Here is a 17927-nt window from a genome sequence, read left to right on the forward strand (position 1 = left end):
ATACTGGGTGAGATGGCATGGAGGGTGTAAGGGGAAAGGGTGGTGGGTGGGGAGGGCATGGGTTGGCATGAGTTGACCCTAAGTTGTCATGGAGTTATAAAGGGATCTGTGGGTGGGTGGAGAGGCAAATGTTGGCATGGATGGTATGAGGGGTCATGGAGGGTAGGTGGGGCCTGAGGTAGCATTGTTTGGCATGGCTGGGACATGGGCACTGTATGGGGGTGAGGGAGTATGAGGTGAGGAGCGGAGGGCTGTTTTTTGTTTTTTTCCTCAAAGCTGTGACAGCACCAAGACAGGCCTTTCTGTTTAGCCTGCCTCCACCCCTGGCAGCCACTGTACTGCCTCCGCACTGCTTCCGGGGGCCCCCACGACCCTAGTTTCACCCCACAGCCCCAGACTGAGAATCCAAACTTTCAGGGCGCTTTCTCCGAGGTCAAGTTTGTGGAGCTGGGAATTGTCCCAACTCTGTGCTCCAGGCAGAACCTAGGAAGCCTGGAGAAAGATTGCAGAGGAGGTCAGCAGCCATGGGGTCACCCCCAAAACCTAGATCCAGTGTTGAAAACACGTCAATGACTGATTCAGCCCACCAAAATGACTACTCCATACTTCTTTTCTCCTTAGTACTTCTATGTGGTAACACAAGGGGGTGAGCTTAGTGTCAAGGGAGTGACCACCAAGCTAGTGGCAAGGGGCTCAGGCAGCAGCAAATACGGCCAGAGGCATGTTTTCATCTTGAAAACATCTGTCTTTGCTGAACCCACAAGGTCCCTCGGGTGTTGCTGTATATAGGTGGCATTCGTGTGTCCCATCATGGGCCGCTGAGTCCCTACCAGCACTTGGGAAGCAAAATGCTGAGATCGGCAATCGCTTTGCTGAACCCTTCTGTTTATGCCGCAAGTGAGACCCTGAACATTTGATCATTTGTCCTTTAAATTCTCCTCCCATCCCTTGGACCTTACCCTTGCAGCCTGGAGGAGAACCTGTCGGGAGGCATTGTTGAAGTGTGGGGCCAACCAAGGCCTTCCTCCTGCCATTGGTGGTGGTGCCTTCCAGCAAGCTCCATGGTTGCTTTGAGTGAGGGGAGAAGCTGTATAAGCAGGATGATTGAAGGCAGCAGTAGCAGGACAACTCAAGGCAGCAGGAATGGGAAAGAGTGTTTTGTTCAGGCAGCAATGAATGCAGCGCTGCAGGTGTGCGCACAGTTTCCAGGGAGTGTGCATGACTCCTACATCCTCAGTCGGTCTCTGAAGTCTTCCAGGGTCCACAGAAGCTGCAGGGTTGGCTCCTCAGGGACAAGGGTTACCCGCAGAGGCCGTGGCTGATGACACTGTGTGGCAGCCTCAGACTGCAGCAGAGCGACAGTATAATAAGGCTCATGCTGCAGCCCACAACTTGGGATGCTGAAGATGAGGTTCCGCTGCCTGGACCAGCCTAGTGGAGCCCTGCAGAGGGTGTCACACACCGTCATCACCTGCTGCGCCCTTTACAACCTGGCACTCCAACAGGGAGAGGAGCTGGATGAGGAAGAGATGGAGGAGCTGAAGGTTTCGTCTGATGAGGAGGACGCTGATGGGGATGAGGGTGAGGAGGTCCTCAGAGGCGACGATGACAGGGATGATGCCCTCACACTGGCTAGACGAGGCAGGCATGCTTGGGAGGCCCTCGTAGCTGCTAGATTTTTGGAGGATGATGATGACATGCAGTGAGGTGACCCCATAGATCCTCACATTGCATCTGTGAACGTTTGACTCCAGTCTGGCTTATGGCAGCACACATACCCTCTGTGATAATGCTCCTGTCATGGAGACGCAGTGGAGGCCCTAATAGTCGCTCGATTGCAGGAGGATGATGACAACGACATGCAGTGAGGACGTTCCATAAATCTTCACATAGCCTCTAAGAATTTCTGACTCCTGCCTGGTCAAGGGCAGCTCACTTGCACTCTGTGATCAGAGTCGTATCATAGAGATGTAGCCATGGAACTTTAGAAGCATCTGATCCTTTGTCCGCGTTCAGCACCTGAACCCTTCGGGAGCTGGGGCACAGCATCACTGGTAACAGATGCTGAAAAGATAGGTGGCCATCCCCCTTAAAGGTGCTGTGAGCACACAGAGAGAATGAGATAACTCTGTGGAGCCTGCCCACGACATTCTGGCAGCAATGACAAGCACTGCCGAGGTGCAGGCATCAGTAATGGTTCCAGGGAGTATGAGACCGGACCATCACTTTGGTCTGAAGGCTGCACAGAGCACAGGGAAGAGGCCCTGGACTGAGACACCTGCCTTTATCTTGTTCAGAAATGTTTCAAATCTGAGTGACATGAACACTGCTCATCAGAACAAGGAGCCATAGGCAGGGAGACATTCTTGGGAGTTTATTGATAATAGTGAACAGTGTGTACAAGTGATTAACACCCATGCCCAGGCTGTGCAATTAACTCTCCATAACTTTCCTAACCCTGCCGATACATCTTGGTGCTCCCCAGACATCCACAGCGGAGGTGGAGACAGCCTGCTGACTGTGAGACCCTATACAAGATGACCTTGGCAGACATCCTCTGTAGCGCTGAAACTTGGAGGATCTTGGCCTGCTTTCGGGGTCCTGCAGTGTGGCAGTGGCATCCTCCTTGGCCTGTGGAGCTGGAGCTGCTGAGGTCACAGGAAGAGGGGAGTCAGATGGGCTGGACACTCTCAGAGTCATCTGGATGGATGTGCCTGGAGCGTGCACCTGCTGATCTCCCTCTCTATGGGTGTCCAGGGACCCCAGGCTGACTTCTTGAGGAGCAGGGGTAGCTGGAGTGATATCGAGCTGTCGGGCACCCCTTACGTGTACATGCTGTTGGAGGCCAACAAAGGCACCAGTGATGGAGTTGAGCCCACGCAGCAGTGCAGGAGTGAAGTCCTGGATCAAGATCTCTATGGCAGCTGCCATCCTACCAGTGTTGACCTTGGTGTGTTGGCATGCCGGCTATCACTTCAGCCTGAAGGCGGACGGACTCCTCCATCGTGCCTTGCAATCTGGGGAGTGCAACTAACATCCCTTCCTGATGTTCACAAGCCTGCCTCTGCAGCTCCAGCAGCTATGACATGACCGAGTCCAGAGGTTCGTCTTCTGATTCGGACTCAGCAAAGTTCTGGCCTCCAGCAGTTCTCCGAGTGCCAGAAACCTGGAAGCCCTTGCCTCCACCTGCTGTGGATTGGACAGCATAATATGCTCACCAGATTATGATCCGGGGCTATTCTAAAGCTAGGTCCCTCTGAGGTGTGTGTCTCTGCGCTGGTGGAGGCCGTGGGCAAGCACTGTGATGGGACTTCAGGGAGGGTGCCTGCAGGTTCCTCTTCAGAGGTTTCTTCAGGGCTTGATTGGAGGCCCTGGGTCATGGACTCCATCGGCTGTTTGGCAGATGTGCCTGCGAAAGCAAGGGGAGATAATTAGTGCATGGTGGTGGCCTATGAAACAGGACACATCATTCACAGTATGGTTGTCTGATGGATGTTGCACTACTGGACCCTCACTTGGTCAAGCACCACCGACCTCACCGTCTGCGCAGGACCAGTCCAGGTCCTCACCAGCCAGCTGCTTGGCTCTGTTTTCAAAGCCTGTGAGGACCTTGATTTCAGGCATTCTGCCACTGATCTGTCACCTCTCCCTCTTGTTGTGTGCCAGCTTGTCCTGCATAAATAGAGATGGAGAAAGTGTAAGCAGGATGCCTACCAGGCCAGATGATAAGTATGCCAGGCGTGTGTAGGTGGTGAGTGGTCCCATGGGGACAATGAGGACAATGACAGTGAATGTGAGGGGGTGAATAGTGATATGGATGTGTGATGGGTTGGTGATTGTGTGAGTTGAGAATGACTTACCCTGGCAGAACGGAGATCATTCATCCTCTTACGGTACTGGGTGGCTGTCCCCTTTTGAAGGACGTTGGTGCTGACCACCACTGCCACTGTCTCCCAAGCCGTTTTAGTGCTGTTGCTGGCCATCTTGCAGCCAGAGTGGGTTTAGAGGACATCTAGTGGGCCTCCACGGCATCCGAAATGTACTCAAGGGGCACGTCGCTGAACCTGGGGGCTGCAGTTTTCTTCAGATTCAGAGCCATGTCTTCCATGCAGCAGTGGTGGTCTGGGAGCACTGAGATGTGTACACGCAGCTGGACTTTAAATATGGCGCCCGGCGTGACGCAGCAGCAGGGTGATGGTGGGTGGGTGAACAAGAGCCCGCCCGCCATCGAAACGATGTGTTTCCCGGGAGTGCATAAATAGTGTAACGGTTTGGAATGATACGGCGTAAAAGCCCACCATTGCGGCCAGCGGGTAAAACATTATTTTACCTGCCCTTTACCACACTTAGTGCAAATCTGGGACGATTCCGCCCAGCGTTTGACAGATATTGATAGATATCATTTATCTGGATGAGACCAGACCAACTGATGTTCTTCATTTGTACTAAGTTTTTTAGTAGTTTTGACCACAATTCTTTTCCAGAGTTTCCATTTTCCTGCCTACTCCTCAGAGCTACTTTTAACCACTATCCAGTATAGCTACAATTAAAGCAGGGTGAATATCAACCTCTTGTTGCTAAACTCACACATTACTGAGGATTCTACTGTAGCCAGCATATTTCCTGTCAATCCCTGCACAGCGATCTTTCATGCAGCCATCCTGTTTCTTACCATAACATTTAAATTGGCTATTAAAGTATTCAATCTGTAACCGCATACGTAGTGAAACAGCACTTCGTCGTGTTTATATCTTGCTGCTCCAGACACACGTCTTTAGGATTTTCTGTTACCTGCTCCACCACATACAACTGAAGTCTAAAGCACCTGCAACCTAAATTCAGTCTTCCAGTCACAGGTTGTGTAGCATCCTCAATCAGTTAATTGCTGATGGGATGGTGATATAATCACACGTCGTAGTTACAGGTACCCAAATTTCTGTGCAGGTTTTTGCTAAAGTGATGCTCTTCCTTTGTTCATTTGGTGTGTCATGCATGCTGTGACTACAGATAGTGCAAGATAACGTGAAGGGATGGGGTAATTTATGCGAGTTTTTGCTAATAATATCAGCACAATCCAGGTGGGATTGTCACTCGGGAATCTCCGAGTCCCCTTTGCCTGTGACCCCCTCAACTTCAGAGGGAGCAGCTGGCCCACAGGAGGACAGCCAAGGCAAACTGGAGTCCTCAACATCTTGGCTGTCCACAGGATGTATGCCACAGTCATCAGAGGCAACAGGGCCAACCATTGCACAGGCTGTCTCCACCCTTGCTGCGGATGTCAGGCCAGCACCTAGAAGAAGCATTGGGCCCAGAAAAGTTAAGTTATTCTGATCACAAGTGGATGCACGGGTGAACACATTTTGTCACTTTATAATCTAAAAATATATTCACTTTCACTGAATAATGTGTAATACTGTCTTTCAGCCACATTGACAGGCTCCCCAAGTCCTTCCCCTGCATCCCCTGCCACTAGCAGTTCAGCTACACACAGTCAGCGCATGAGTGATTCTGGAGGGAAAAGTGTGTGTGGCACAGCCTTTTGGAGTCTAGTGCAAGTGCTCTCCCATGCATGTGGATCCTCTCAATCACACTCATCTCAATGCCCCGAGTATTTTCAATGCTGCCGGCTGGGGTTCTCTTTCAGTTGTCCATCTGAGCTGAGCTGCATCTCCACCCATTCACTGATCACACTCCCATGCAGCACCTGAGCCCAACCAAAATGAGGCTCCACTCATTTCCATTTGCACAACATGGTAGTCAAGTTTTTGAATAGCTACCCCTTTGTCCTCCCCCAGTCACCCAGGTCCTTTGTCCCATCACAGTCCAAATCCCTGGCATCACTTTCCACCTCCCCACTGTTAACCTACAGCCGAACCCTTGTCATCCCAGGATGTCCAGGTGAACATGCACATTCCCTACATTCCTGAAAATCCTCACCCCCATCCACACTGACCTCCCTGACCACCTCCTTCCCACCCCCAGGTCGGTTTTTGCCTCTGTGTCCCCACCAACCACCCTCACCACTTCTTCTACCGGTACCAATGTACCTTCAACCTCCCACCCTACCAGCTCCCGCTGCCCCCTTTCATATTTCCATCTTACCACACCCACCTTGCGTTCACTGCCCAGGAGGCAGTCATTGACTCCACAGACTCCTCTCTTGCATATTCACCTGGACATTCCAACTGCCCCTTACTACTTCCTCCACCCTTACTCCCTCTTCCCAACTGTACTTCCTCCCATCAATGAACTCCCTCCTCCTCCCCCCGGACACCTTCCCCCCTCCGAACTCCGTCTTCCACCCCGGGCACTTCCCCCCTCCTCCAAACTCCCCCCTCCTTCCCGGACACCTTTCCCCGTCCAAACTCCCTCCCTTGCACCTTGCCCCCTCCTTCCCGGACACCTTTCCCCGTCCAAATTCCCCCCCTTCACCTCCCCTCTTACACCATTCACCCCTGTTACACCCTACCCTCCCCCCCCTCCCCGGTACTCCCTTCTCCCTGTGGACACCCTCCTTCCCCCTCCCAACCTCATCCCCCCCAACACCTTCACCGCCCCCCCACCCCCCAACCTCACCACCACCTTCCCCATCACCTTGAACACCCTTATAAACTCACAACCCTCGGTACACCTTCCTCTCCCACTCATGCATAGTTCTTCCACCCCCCCCCGCCACGACTACCACCACTTCACCGATCATTTGTACCATCTCATGGCAAAGTCCATGAAGTTCTGAAGCAGGCCCGAAGCACAATGGAGATCATGGAAGATGGTGTGAGCCATGGTGAAGCAAAGAGGCTTGAAGTTATTGCGTAGAGCCCTCTCACCTTCAGAGAGCTGCTTCGTAGCAGTGCCATGTGCATGAGGATCTACTCAGCATGTGATGCACATGTTCCTCCAGGGTCCAGTAGCTATAGGGCTCTGGCATCTTCTTCAGATGTCCATGATCTGAGCCAAGACTTAACGGTAAGTCCCGACTTCTACACGTCATGCTTGTCCAGATGTGTTCTGGGCCAGCTGCTGGCGCAGCTTCATATTGGGCTTGGGGGGACAATTCTGGTTGGATTTTACTTTGCATCCATTAGTGGGATGCAAATTGTGTACACGCCAACCTCCAGTGGGATTCACAATCCACCATGGCAGACACCATCGATTATCCCGCTGTGATTTCACGCTGGCGTGAAACCAATTTCTGCCCCTCCTGCCGAATTCTTCACCCTCCCCCCCACCAAGCTTGCCATGACACCTGCCACCAACGGGAGCAGAAAATTCATTAAAACAGGACATTCTTGGGTTCTTTTTTAGGAATCAGCACTGTTTTCCATTCAGCTCTGGAAATATCACCAAGTAGCCATTTTTAATTATTAAGGGCTTAATTTCGAGCTTATTCTGCTTCTTAAAGGTGAGTATTACTGGCCTCCATTAATTTGATGGCTTAACTTACATCCACCCTCATGGAACAAAAAATGGGACATGATCAGTTAAGAGAAATTTAGACACGCGTGCATTCATATGTGTTAGTTCAAATATAGGAGCCATCTTTTTTTACTGCCCTTTACTTTGGGAGGTTGATCACATTCCGTTATCATGTCAAATGTTCCCCCATACATTGATGCATTTCAGATCAGACAAGCATTGGTCCACTGGGCAAGAAAATGATTAACGCCACAAAATCATTCCTGCCTTCCAGAAAATTAATTTCTGTCATATAATTCAGTTAACAAGGCTGGATTGCATTGATTATTTTCTTTCATTTTTCTAGGGGCGTGATATAATCACAGGAAGTGTTAATACTGGGAACTACTTTGAAATTCATTTGAATCAATACAGCATGGTAGAATCCATCATTTGTCTATCACTGACACCTTTACCAGTATCCAACTATATATGCTTATATGGACAGCATGAGCGCCTCCTTAATAATTTGTGTTCTCGCTTTGATGAGGGCCTGATCTCAGACTTGTACAGGTAAGGTAGAGATAGGTATTGTGTGGCTGTATAGTGCATATTCTTTCTTATGGCATGAAAGTCTGATTATATGCATTGAATGTTATGTAATTGTGATAGCTGTTGTCCAGGAACATGAATAATAAAAATAGGTTGTATCCTGTCATCAAAAGTCAGAGGATGTGGGCTATTTTATAAGACGCCCAATCAAATTCACACCTTAAAAATGTTTTTTTTTCTCTCTGCCTTAACATCCTTCTCTAAAGTGGAGTAAAACTTCAGGGGCTGCTTGCACACAATTCAGATATATCGGAGCCATCCATACTCCTTTATCATGTAGCTATTTGCATAAAGCACCTTCTTGAGGTCACGTAATCCGATGTCCATAACAACATCACAGTTACAACAGAGTTGCTATTTATACCTACCTTTTGGAACCAATTTGATCTTAGCCTGGCTGTTGATTACTCAGCCACCAATTGATACGACTCAGCATTTTACACCTGTATGCCATGTTCTGCAATCTATGAATGAACTATTCAACCCATTGGATGTGTCTTTGTGAAAGTAGTAGATTTGACTACATTAGACATCAGCCCCTTTGAAAAATGCAGCAAAAGTTAGATTTGTTTTTACCCAAATCATATGCCATTCAGAAGGTGACATTGGGTACTGAATGATTCTATCTTTTTGGATACTTGATACAGAAGTAAATGTTTTATGTCAATAGAGTTGAACCAGAGACTGAAGAGAATATAGCATAATTCAAAGCTTCAACAAAAAAGCACATACAGCCAAATGGTGAAAGGCTCTGTTTTTGATGGCAAGGAATTCTTACATTGTTTCCTGTCAGTTGGTTATAGCACATCACTGACAATTGCAGGAAATATGGAGATGTGTGTTTCATTAGCATTTTCATCCTAGCTAAAATGATATTGCCCAGATGATGTAACCATTTGAGAAATATCAGTAATGGCATGAGAGTATAGAACCAATTTTTTGAGAAGCTTTTGTTGGATAATATTCTGAGATACTTCCTTATACTCCTGTTATATCAAACCAGCCAAAATGAGTAAGGCTTATTGAAAAATGTCGCAAAAGTCATCCCCGCTAGATTGCTCTGTTGTGTGCTCTATCTTCCTTGGAAGTTCAGATCTGTGTAATCAATGCCTCTTTGGAAATAATCTGGTTGAATACACATACTGAGCTATCAACTACTAACCTAAAACCATGTCCATGCCACATGGTAGGCATAAATAACAGTTCCACTGCATATCATTACATGTGATATGTAATTATGAATGCTGAATCATGTGATCCTAAGTCAGCTTCTAATGGTATACTGGGCCTGATTGTTATTGCAAGACCTTGGGATATCATTGGTAGAATTATTACCTTATTTCACTCCATCAGCTGCATTCCATAGCATAAACAAGCCTGTCTCCTTTATCTATATGGCATTGTTGACCGATGAAAATGTTGGTCTATGATTTCTACCATTCAGCTAAAGGAGTCATTTTCAGCAATGTAAATGCAGGAAGTGGGCAGAAAGATATAACCTGATATCGTGAACTACAGAGGCTATTGTAAAGAGCATATCTTTTTATTTCTGTTGGACTGAGGATTGAAATTCCAATGGCTGCAGTTTGAAGGACATATCTACTGGAACAGTATGAGGGAAATATACAATGTTGCTGTCCTGGAACAGAGTGTGCCATGAAAGACTGGTCTAATGGGGAACTGCCTGGCAACAACGTTTTAATTGGCTCCTGACCAGGCGACCAGGGTTTGTGTGAGAGCAGTGCAGCAGAGAATAGCTCCTAGTCTGAAAGGAAAAAGACCTAAAACCTCTCTCTCCTGTGTGTGTAAGTTTCCAGTAATTCTACAATAATAGCTAGCTGGATTTTTCTCCTCATATTTCTGTGACCTGCTCTGAATCTCTCTGAAAACCATGTCAGCAAAGGGAAAAATCACTGTCAAAGACATTGAAAGGCAATTGCTCAACCAGTGAACAAAAGACTGAAAAAACTGCTGGAAGACCACCTCATGTCATCAACAAAGAATTGAAAGGAATTTGGAAGAGGTCAATCAAAATCAACCCATCGAACTCTGCACTCCGGAATCGGTGCTATTGAACTATTTTATCCCACCCTTAAAATCCATGTTTTTGTGTGTCTTATGTGTCTTGCACGTGTGTGTATATAGGGATTTAAGAAGGGGTAGAATTGAGGTTATAGTGTTAGAAATTAGCAGTTCATATTTTTTCTTTTGCCACTAGTTAATGACAATTTGTTCAATAAAGAATTATTTACTTATTAAGTTTAAAAACCTGGTGCTCGGATTCTGTTAACCAAAATTAAATAATTAGGTGGGTTGATCAAACTTTTTCGCATTTGTCGCGGCTCAGGAAGCAGTGGGGCTTGATATTGCAGCACACTATCCCCAGTATGCCCTGATAAAGTTTGGGGGCTCAGGTCCAGGATATTTTGGAACAAAAGACAACAACAATTTGGGTGTAGATTTAGTAAGTAATTAAAGTTAAAAGGAAACACCAGGTTTGTACTATCAAAAGTAAGACGGCACTGGAAAGTGCTAAAACTTTCCTGCAACTGGAAGATATGTCCCTGATGATTTTACAAGGGATCCCAAAAGCCAGGTTAATTGAATTGGCAAGTAAATTAAGAGTAGGATAAAAACAAAAAAACTGCGGATGCTGGAAATCCAAAACAAAAACAGAATTACCTGGAAAAACTCAGCAGGTCTGGCAGCATCGGCGGAGAAGAAAAGAGTTGACGTTTCGAGTCCTCATGACCCTTCGACAGAACTGTCGAAGGGTCATGAGGACTCGAAACGTCAACTCTTTTCTTCTCCGCCGATGCTGCCAGACCTGCTGAGTTTTTCCAGGAAATTAAGAGTAGGATTGTCTGCCAAAGCTAGGAAGGCAGAGGTAATCGAAGATATATTGAAGATACAGCATTTAAAACTGGAAGGAATACCTGAGAGACCGAGTTCTACAAGGAGTGGTTCATTAGAATGGGCTCAAATTCAGTTGCAAATAAAAAAATTGGAACTGGAGGCAGCAGAAAAAGAAAGGGCAAAGAAAGAAAAAGAAAAGGAAAGAAAGAGAGAATCTCAAAGGGAGGTAGAAATGGTGAGATTAGACAGGCAGGAAAGACAAAAAGAGAGAGAGAGAATGCCGGCTTAGAATGCTGGCAATTAAAAAAGAGACACCAGGAGGTGAGGCAGGACTTGTTTCCAGATCAGAACCTAGTGGGGAGATGTTTAAATTTGTACAAGCTTTTCCAAGGTTTGAGGAGAGGGATATTGAAGCATTCTGTATTTTATTTAAGAAGATAGTGAAACAGGTGAATTGGCCAAAGGAAAACCGGACATTGCCCATGCTGAGTAAATTGACAGGTAGAACACAGGAAATTTATGCTTCACTATCAGAGGCTTCTAGGGATTATGATGTGGTGAAAAAGGCCACTTTGAGTGCATATGAGTTGGTCCCTGAAGCATACAGACAAAAGTTTTGAAATTTAAGGAAACAGCCTGGGCAAACTTACATTGAACTCAAAAGTGTTAAGCAAAGTAGTTTTGACAGGTGGATATGAGCGTTGGGAGTTGAAACTACCTATGAAGTTCTCAGAGAGACCATTCTCTTGGAAGAATTTAAAAACTCCCTACCTTCTGTAATAATGTTAAAGATCGAAGAGTTGCAACTGCTAGACTGGCAGCAGTAATGGCTGACAATTATGAGATGATCCATAAAACTAAACCCTTCTTTCATCACCCCCATAAAGTTGAAACAGATAGCAAGTGGGAGAGTGAAAGGAAGGCAAGTAGCCAGGATAGCTGGGAATCTCCTTCCCAGATCAGGAAGAGAGGTACTGAGGGTGGAGGTGAAACTCGAAGGCCTAAGTGTTTCTCTTGTAATAAAGTGGGACACATTTGTTCAGAATGCTGGAAGTTGTGAGGGAAACCCATGGGACTTATTAAAGTCCGTAAGAGTAAGTCCGAATAGGGAACTCAAAAAGAAAATGGCACGGATCAAATTGTAGCTTTAACTACAAATAAGGGTCCAGAGATAAACACTGCTGTGAATGCAGGTGAAATGAATAAGGTATTTGAGAGATATAAAGGTTTTTCGTCTAAAGGAATGACAACCCCTTTTTCATCAAATGATACAGCTAAACACATAACTAAATTAAGGGACACAGGAGCTACTCAAACTCTTTTGCTGGAGAAGGACCTAGTTTTCCCTCCAGAGAGTTCAGTGAAAGCTAAAGTATTGGTAAATGGGATAAGTGGAGAGTATATCCCGGTTCCATTGTACAAAGTACAATTGGAGTGTGATTTGTTGTCTGGATCGGTGGTTAGGAGTGGTTAAGGAATTACCCATGGATGGAGTTGATTTACTCCTGGGGAATGATTTGGCAGGAGTGAAAGCTATAGCTTCACCCATAATTATGGAAAATCCAAGAGAGGCTAAAGAGACGGAGCAGTTACAAGAACAAGTTCTTGGTATTTATCCATCATGTGTGATGACCAGAGCAATGGCAAAACAAAGTCCATCACTAGAAGTCAAAGTAATACCACGAGCAGATGTTAGAGTAACTGAAACTTTATTTAAGCATGAGGATAATTCAAAGGAAGTCTTTGGCAGGTCTTCATTAATTGAGGCTCAGAAAGCAGATCCAGAGTTAAACAAGTTAGCACAGTGAGCTCACCCTGAAGCTGAGGCAGAACCTTTCTTGGTATTATTGCCTTTACAGGGTGAACCCCTGAAAGAATTTGTTGGCCCCTACAAGGTAGTTAGGAGAGTTAGTAAAGTGACCACCTGAAAGATACTCCTGAGCATAGGAAGAAGAAACGGTTATGTCTCATAAATGTGTTGAAGCAATGTCATTGCAGGGAAGATGATGGGAAAGAGCAAGTATGCCAGGTGGTAGGAGTAATAGAGGATGACAGAGACAGTAAGAGTAAGGTAGAGGGAGAAGTAGACAGTGCACAAAGCGAACCTCCTACAATAATAACTTTTTCCTGCTTTAGGAACTTTTCCTTAATCGCTTTTAATGGGCCTCTTATTTCATGACCATAGATCAATTTGAATAGACTAAATCCAGTAGGTTCATTTTGAGAATTTTTGGTAACAAATAGTGAGAAATCTAATCCTTTGTCCCAATCCTTTGGGTATCCATGAGAATAGGTCTTAATCATGGTTTTTAGAGTCTGATGGTATCTTTCTAAAGCCTCCTGTGGCTGTGGATGATAGGCAATAGACTTTATTTATTTGATACCCAAACTGATGATTATGTCCTGGAAAATGTCCTGGATCCTACAGTTCGATTAGCCAATACAAAAATACAGGGATAATTAGACACTGTGTTCTCATATTTAGAGGAAGGACCACAAGAAGATCTAATAAGGTTACTTAGGAAGTATAAGGGAACTTGTAGGGATACACCCGGATGTACTATGTTAGCTAGACATGATGTGAACATAGGAGACTTAGTGCCAATAAAACAACATCCTTACCAGCTGAGCCCAGAGAAACAAGCTCAGGTAGAAACAGAGATCCAATATTTGCTGTAAAATCAATTGACTGAGCCTAGCCAAAGCAGCTGGAGTTCACCAGTAGCGTTGGTTCCTAAGCCGGATGAATCAACTAGATTTTGTATAGACTACCGGAAAGTGAATGCAGCAATAAGGACTGACTTGTACCCAATTCATTGGTTAGAAGATTGCATCAATAGAGTTGGCAGTGCCTCATTTCTTTCTAAAATTGATCTACTGAAGGGATATTGGCAAGTGCCATTAACATCAAGGGCTAAAGAAATATCCACCTTTGTTACACCAAGTGGATTGTATCAATGTCTAGTCATGCTATTTGGGTTTAAAATGCCCCACCTACATTCTAGAAACTTATGCATCAAGTTGTAGCTAAAGTATATAGCTGTGTGGTTTATTTAAACTATTTCGTAATATATAGTAACACATGAGAAGAACATGGAAAGCAATTAGAGGACCTGTTTAAGCAAATGCAATTGGATGGCTTAGTCATAAATCTGGCCAAAAGCTAATTTGTAAAAGCAAGAGTAACTTACCTGGGTCACATTGCAGGACAAGGGCAAGTGTTGCCAAGAATTGCAAAAGTGAATGTTCTAATAGAATTCCCCATTCTTAAAACTAAACGAGAAATCATGAAGATTTTGGGAATGTGTGGGTTTTATAGGAAGTTTGTGCCTAACTTCAGCACAATAGCTGGACATCTCACCAATTTGTTAAGAAAACAGGCAAAAGTGGTTTGGTCAGCAGAATGCCAAGCAGCCTTTGAAAAGTTGAAGACAATCTTAATAAATGAATTAGTGTTGGCCACCCCTGACTTTACCAAGCCTTTTAAAATGGCAATTGATGCTCGTAACTTGGGGATAGGTGCAGTCCTATTACCAGATGATAAATTAGGGATAGAGAAGCCAGTGGGGTACTTTTCCAAGAAACTATATCAATTTAAGAGGAAGTAATCTACAGTAGAAAAATAAACTCTAGCATTGTTGTTGTCTCTTCAATACTTCGAAGTTATGTCCAACACAACAACGAAGAAACACTAATCTACATTGACCATATCTGCTGGTGTTCATTGACAAGTTTAAAACTTGAAATGTGAGACTGTTTAGATGGAGTCTATTGTTTCAGCCATTCAATGTAAAGATTGTTCACATTGCCGGCAAAGATAATGTGAGAGCAGATGCATTGTCCCAGGTATAAAATACTGAAATAAGTTAAAGGGGTAAGCAATGCTAAAGATTATATAAGATTGTATAAGGGGGAGGAAGGATGAATGGAAGTAAGTCTTGTGTTTTGTTGTCCATGTGTCACACACTTTTTGATGAAATGCATTTTGAAATGGTGTTTCATCACTTTTAAGGGCAGAGACATGTAAAGAACATATCTTTTTATTTCTATTGAACTGTGGATTAAAATTACAATGGCTGCATTTTGAAGGACAAGTGTACTGGAACAGTGTGGGGATATATACAATGTTGCTGTCCTGGAACAGAGTGTGCCATGAAAGACAGGATGGTGCCAAGGAGAGTCTGTTCTAATGGGGAACTACCTGGCAACAATGCTTTAATTGGCTCCTGACCAGGTGACCAGGGTTTGTGTGAGAGAAGTGCAGCAGAGAATAGCTTCTAGTCTGAAAGGAAAAAGACCTAAAACCTCTATCTCCTGTGTTTGTGTAAGATTCCAGTAATTCTACAATAATAGCTAGCTGGCTTTTTCTCCTCATATCTCTATAACCTGCTCTCTCTCTGAAAACCCCTGTCAAGAGGAAAAGGGGACATCACTGTTAGAGACATTGAAAGGCAAGTGCTCAATCAGTGAACTAAAGACTAAAAGTACTGGAAGGCCACCTCGTGTCATCAACAAAGAATTGAAAGGAATTTGGAAGACATCGATCAAAATCAACCTATCGAACTCTGCGCTCCGGAATTGGTGCTATTGAACTGTTTTATCTCACCCCTTAAAATCCATGTTTTTGTGTGTCTTATGTGTCTTGCATGTGTGTGTGTATAGGGATTTGAGAAGGGATAGAGTTGAGGTTATTGAGTAAGAAATTAGCAGTTCATATTTCTTTCTTTTGCCACTAGTTAAAGGCAATTTGTTCAATAAAGAGTTATTTACTTATTAAGTTTACAAACCTGGTGCTCGGATTCTGTTAACCTAAATGAAACAATTGGGTGGGTTGATCAAACTTTTTCACATTTGTCGCAGCTTGGGGGGCAGTGGGGCTTGATATTGTATCGCACTAACCCTGGTGAGTTGTGACACTATAATTATTAGGGGACATCTAGATACTCTTTAGATTGACTGGGCCTATACTAGAAATTTCACATTACATTTGTACAGTTCTAAACACAAATGTGGTGTGAAACACTTGTTAGTGTTTTATAGAACTCCATAATTTCCCTTTATCCAGATGTAAATCAGGTTAGATTTTATCAACTTGCCTCTTAATTTTTTTGCATATTTTGAAGGCTTCTCATTCAAAAAATGCACTATTATTTAGTTTTTATGGCTGAGTTTTCTGAAAAGACTTGTGTGATTCATTACTATATTGCTTTTACCTCAGAAACAACAAATATATAAATAGATTACAGCACAGCTGCAACCCTTACTTAGATCCACTTAACTTCACATTAAATGCAGCTCTATCCACATGCCTCTGCACTTTACCAATGCACAATGTGTGCTTGAAAAAGTATTTGAACCATTAAAAGCATTAGTTCAAATGGGAATTTCATTGCTATTTCAAATAGAACACATACAAGAATGGACATATCATAAAATATTTGTGTACTGGTTGTATTTATTTTTGCCAAATAGTCTGTTTGTGCAGATCTAAGATACATATCAGTATTTTAATGAGACTGAGTAGTTATAGAATATGTTAATTCTAGGATATGTTTATAAGAAAAGTATTTGTTTATAAAATAAACCAGTTACTATTTAAGTACTGTACTGAGAAGTTGAAGGTAAATAAGATGATTGAAAGATAAGACACAATTTGAGTATGCTGAATAGCCTGCCAGTACATTTTCCCTCAGTACCGACAGCCCATTATTAGTATTTGACAATACCTTTTTAGTGAGAAGATGCTGATAGTATTGGTGTCTTATTGTTTTCTCGTAGCAATGAAAGAAAAAACCTAGAGATGCTAGAAAATACCTCAAAATAAAGGCTAAAAATGCTGGAAATACCCAACAGCTCAGTTGGTACCTGAAGAGGAAATACAGATTAATGTTTTAGGTACTGACCTCCATGATGAAGGGTCTGTATCTGAAACATTAATTTGTGTTCTCTCAGTTCAAATGCTATGGGGCTTGCTTTGTATTTCAAGCATTTCCTGTTCCTATGATGGATTTTGGTTCAGAGTTCAGCATATTTATCGTCTTAGTAGACTGTAATGGTGTTTATGCACTGAGCTGAGTGGAATGTCATTTAGCATATATATGCTTCATGTTTTCTCCTGAGTTAATGGACATCTATTGGAAGCTGTTTTTTAAAATAAGAGGACTATCTGAAGAAAACTGAGATTAAGGGTTGCATGAAAGATTTGCATTGTTCTAAGAATTTCAGTGTGGAAAAGAAAGCTGAATACACGTGTGTACAAAGAGAGAAAGTTTATATTTTCTTCTTCTAATTCATTGTGCAATTTCCATGTTTTTATCAAGTTTTTACTAGTCCTAACAAAGCCATTGAGCAGGGTATCCTCAACTATGCCGCAGTTTCCTATACCAATTTTCAATGAATATTCAACATCAACACAATGAGAATGTTTTGAAAACATGTTAAAATTAAACATAGATTTAGAAAATTACACAAAAGATATTTTCCTATTCATGCCTACAGACGTGGATATATTATCAGTATCATTATTTCTTGGCCTTCAGGTTAAGATCAAATGTAGTGCACTATTATGATGTCAGGTTTTATTGCTGCAGACCCAGGGTCCAGACAGATCATGTGGCCTGTTCAAGATACTTCTCATTTTGGAAACATGTATACCATGATTGTTTGACTTTGTTTAGAAAATGACCTATAAATAGCAAAAGAAAACACACTGGAAAATATTGAGGTCAGTTATAAACGTAATGGACTGGCAGTCTGTTGAGACCTGCAGAAATATCACTGATCTGTTTTGAAAAATATATATGCTCCTTGTTATATGGAGAACGAACACCATTCAAAAAATAAGGAGGACTAATATTTTTGATAAGTTGTGCATCTGCATATATAGTATCAAAAATGTGTTTGTGGTGTATTGATACTCATGGGCTGTGCACTTTTTGAACTAAATTGATTTAAGCTCTGAGTGTGGCCTGTATATGGGAATTCTACTTCTATAGCTTTAGAGGTCTCTTTGATTTACTGTTCTGGAATACAGCCATCTGATTGCATAATCAACATGACTAAAG

At 43.7% G+C, this 17927-nt stretch overlaps 1 protein-coding gene across 1 annotated transcript in view; it reads left to right on the plus strand.

Moving 5' to 3' along the window:
• cfap61 (cilia and flagella associated protein 61) overlaps positions 1-17927 on the plus strand; it is a 218996-nt gene that overhangs the window by 175146 nt on the left and 25923 nt on the right. Inside the window, exon 24 of the mRNA XM_041206097.1 lies at positions 7763-7968. Coding sequence (XP_041062031.1) covers positions 7763-7968 — 206 coding nt within the window. The remainder of the gene's footprint in view (positions 1-7762; positions 7969-17927) is intronic.

Source organism: Carcharodon carcharias, chromosome 2 (genome assembly GCF_017639515.1).
Source record: "Carcharodon carcharias isolate sCarCar2 chromosome 2, sCarCar2.pri, whole genome shotgun sequence".
Lineage (NCBI taxonomy): Eukaryota > Metazoa > Chordata > Chondrichthyes > Lamniformes > Lamnidae > Carcharodon > Carcharodon carcharias.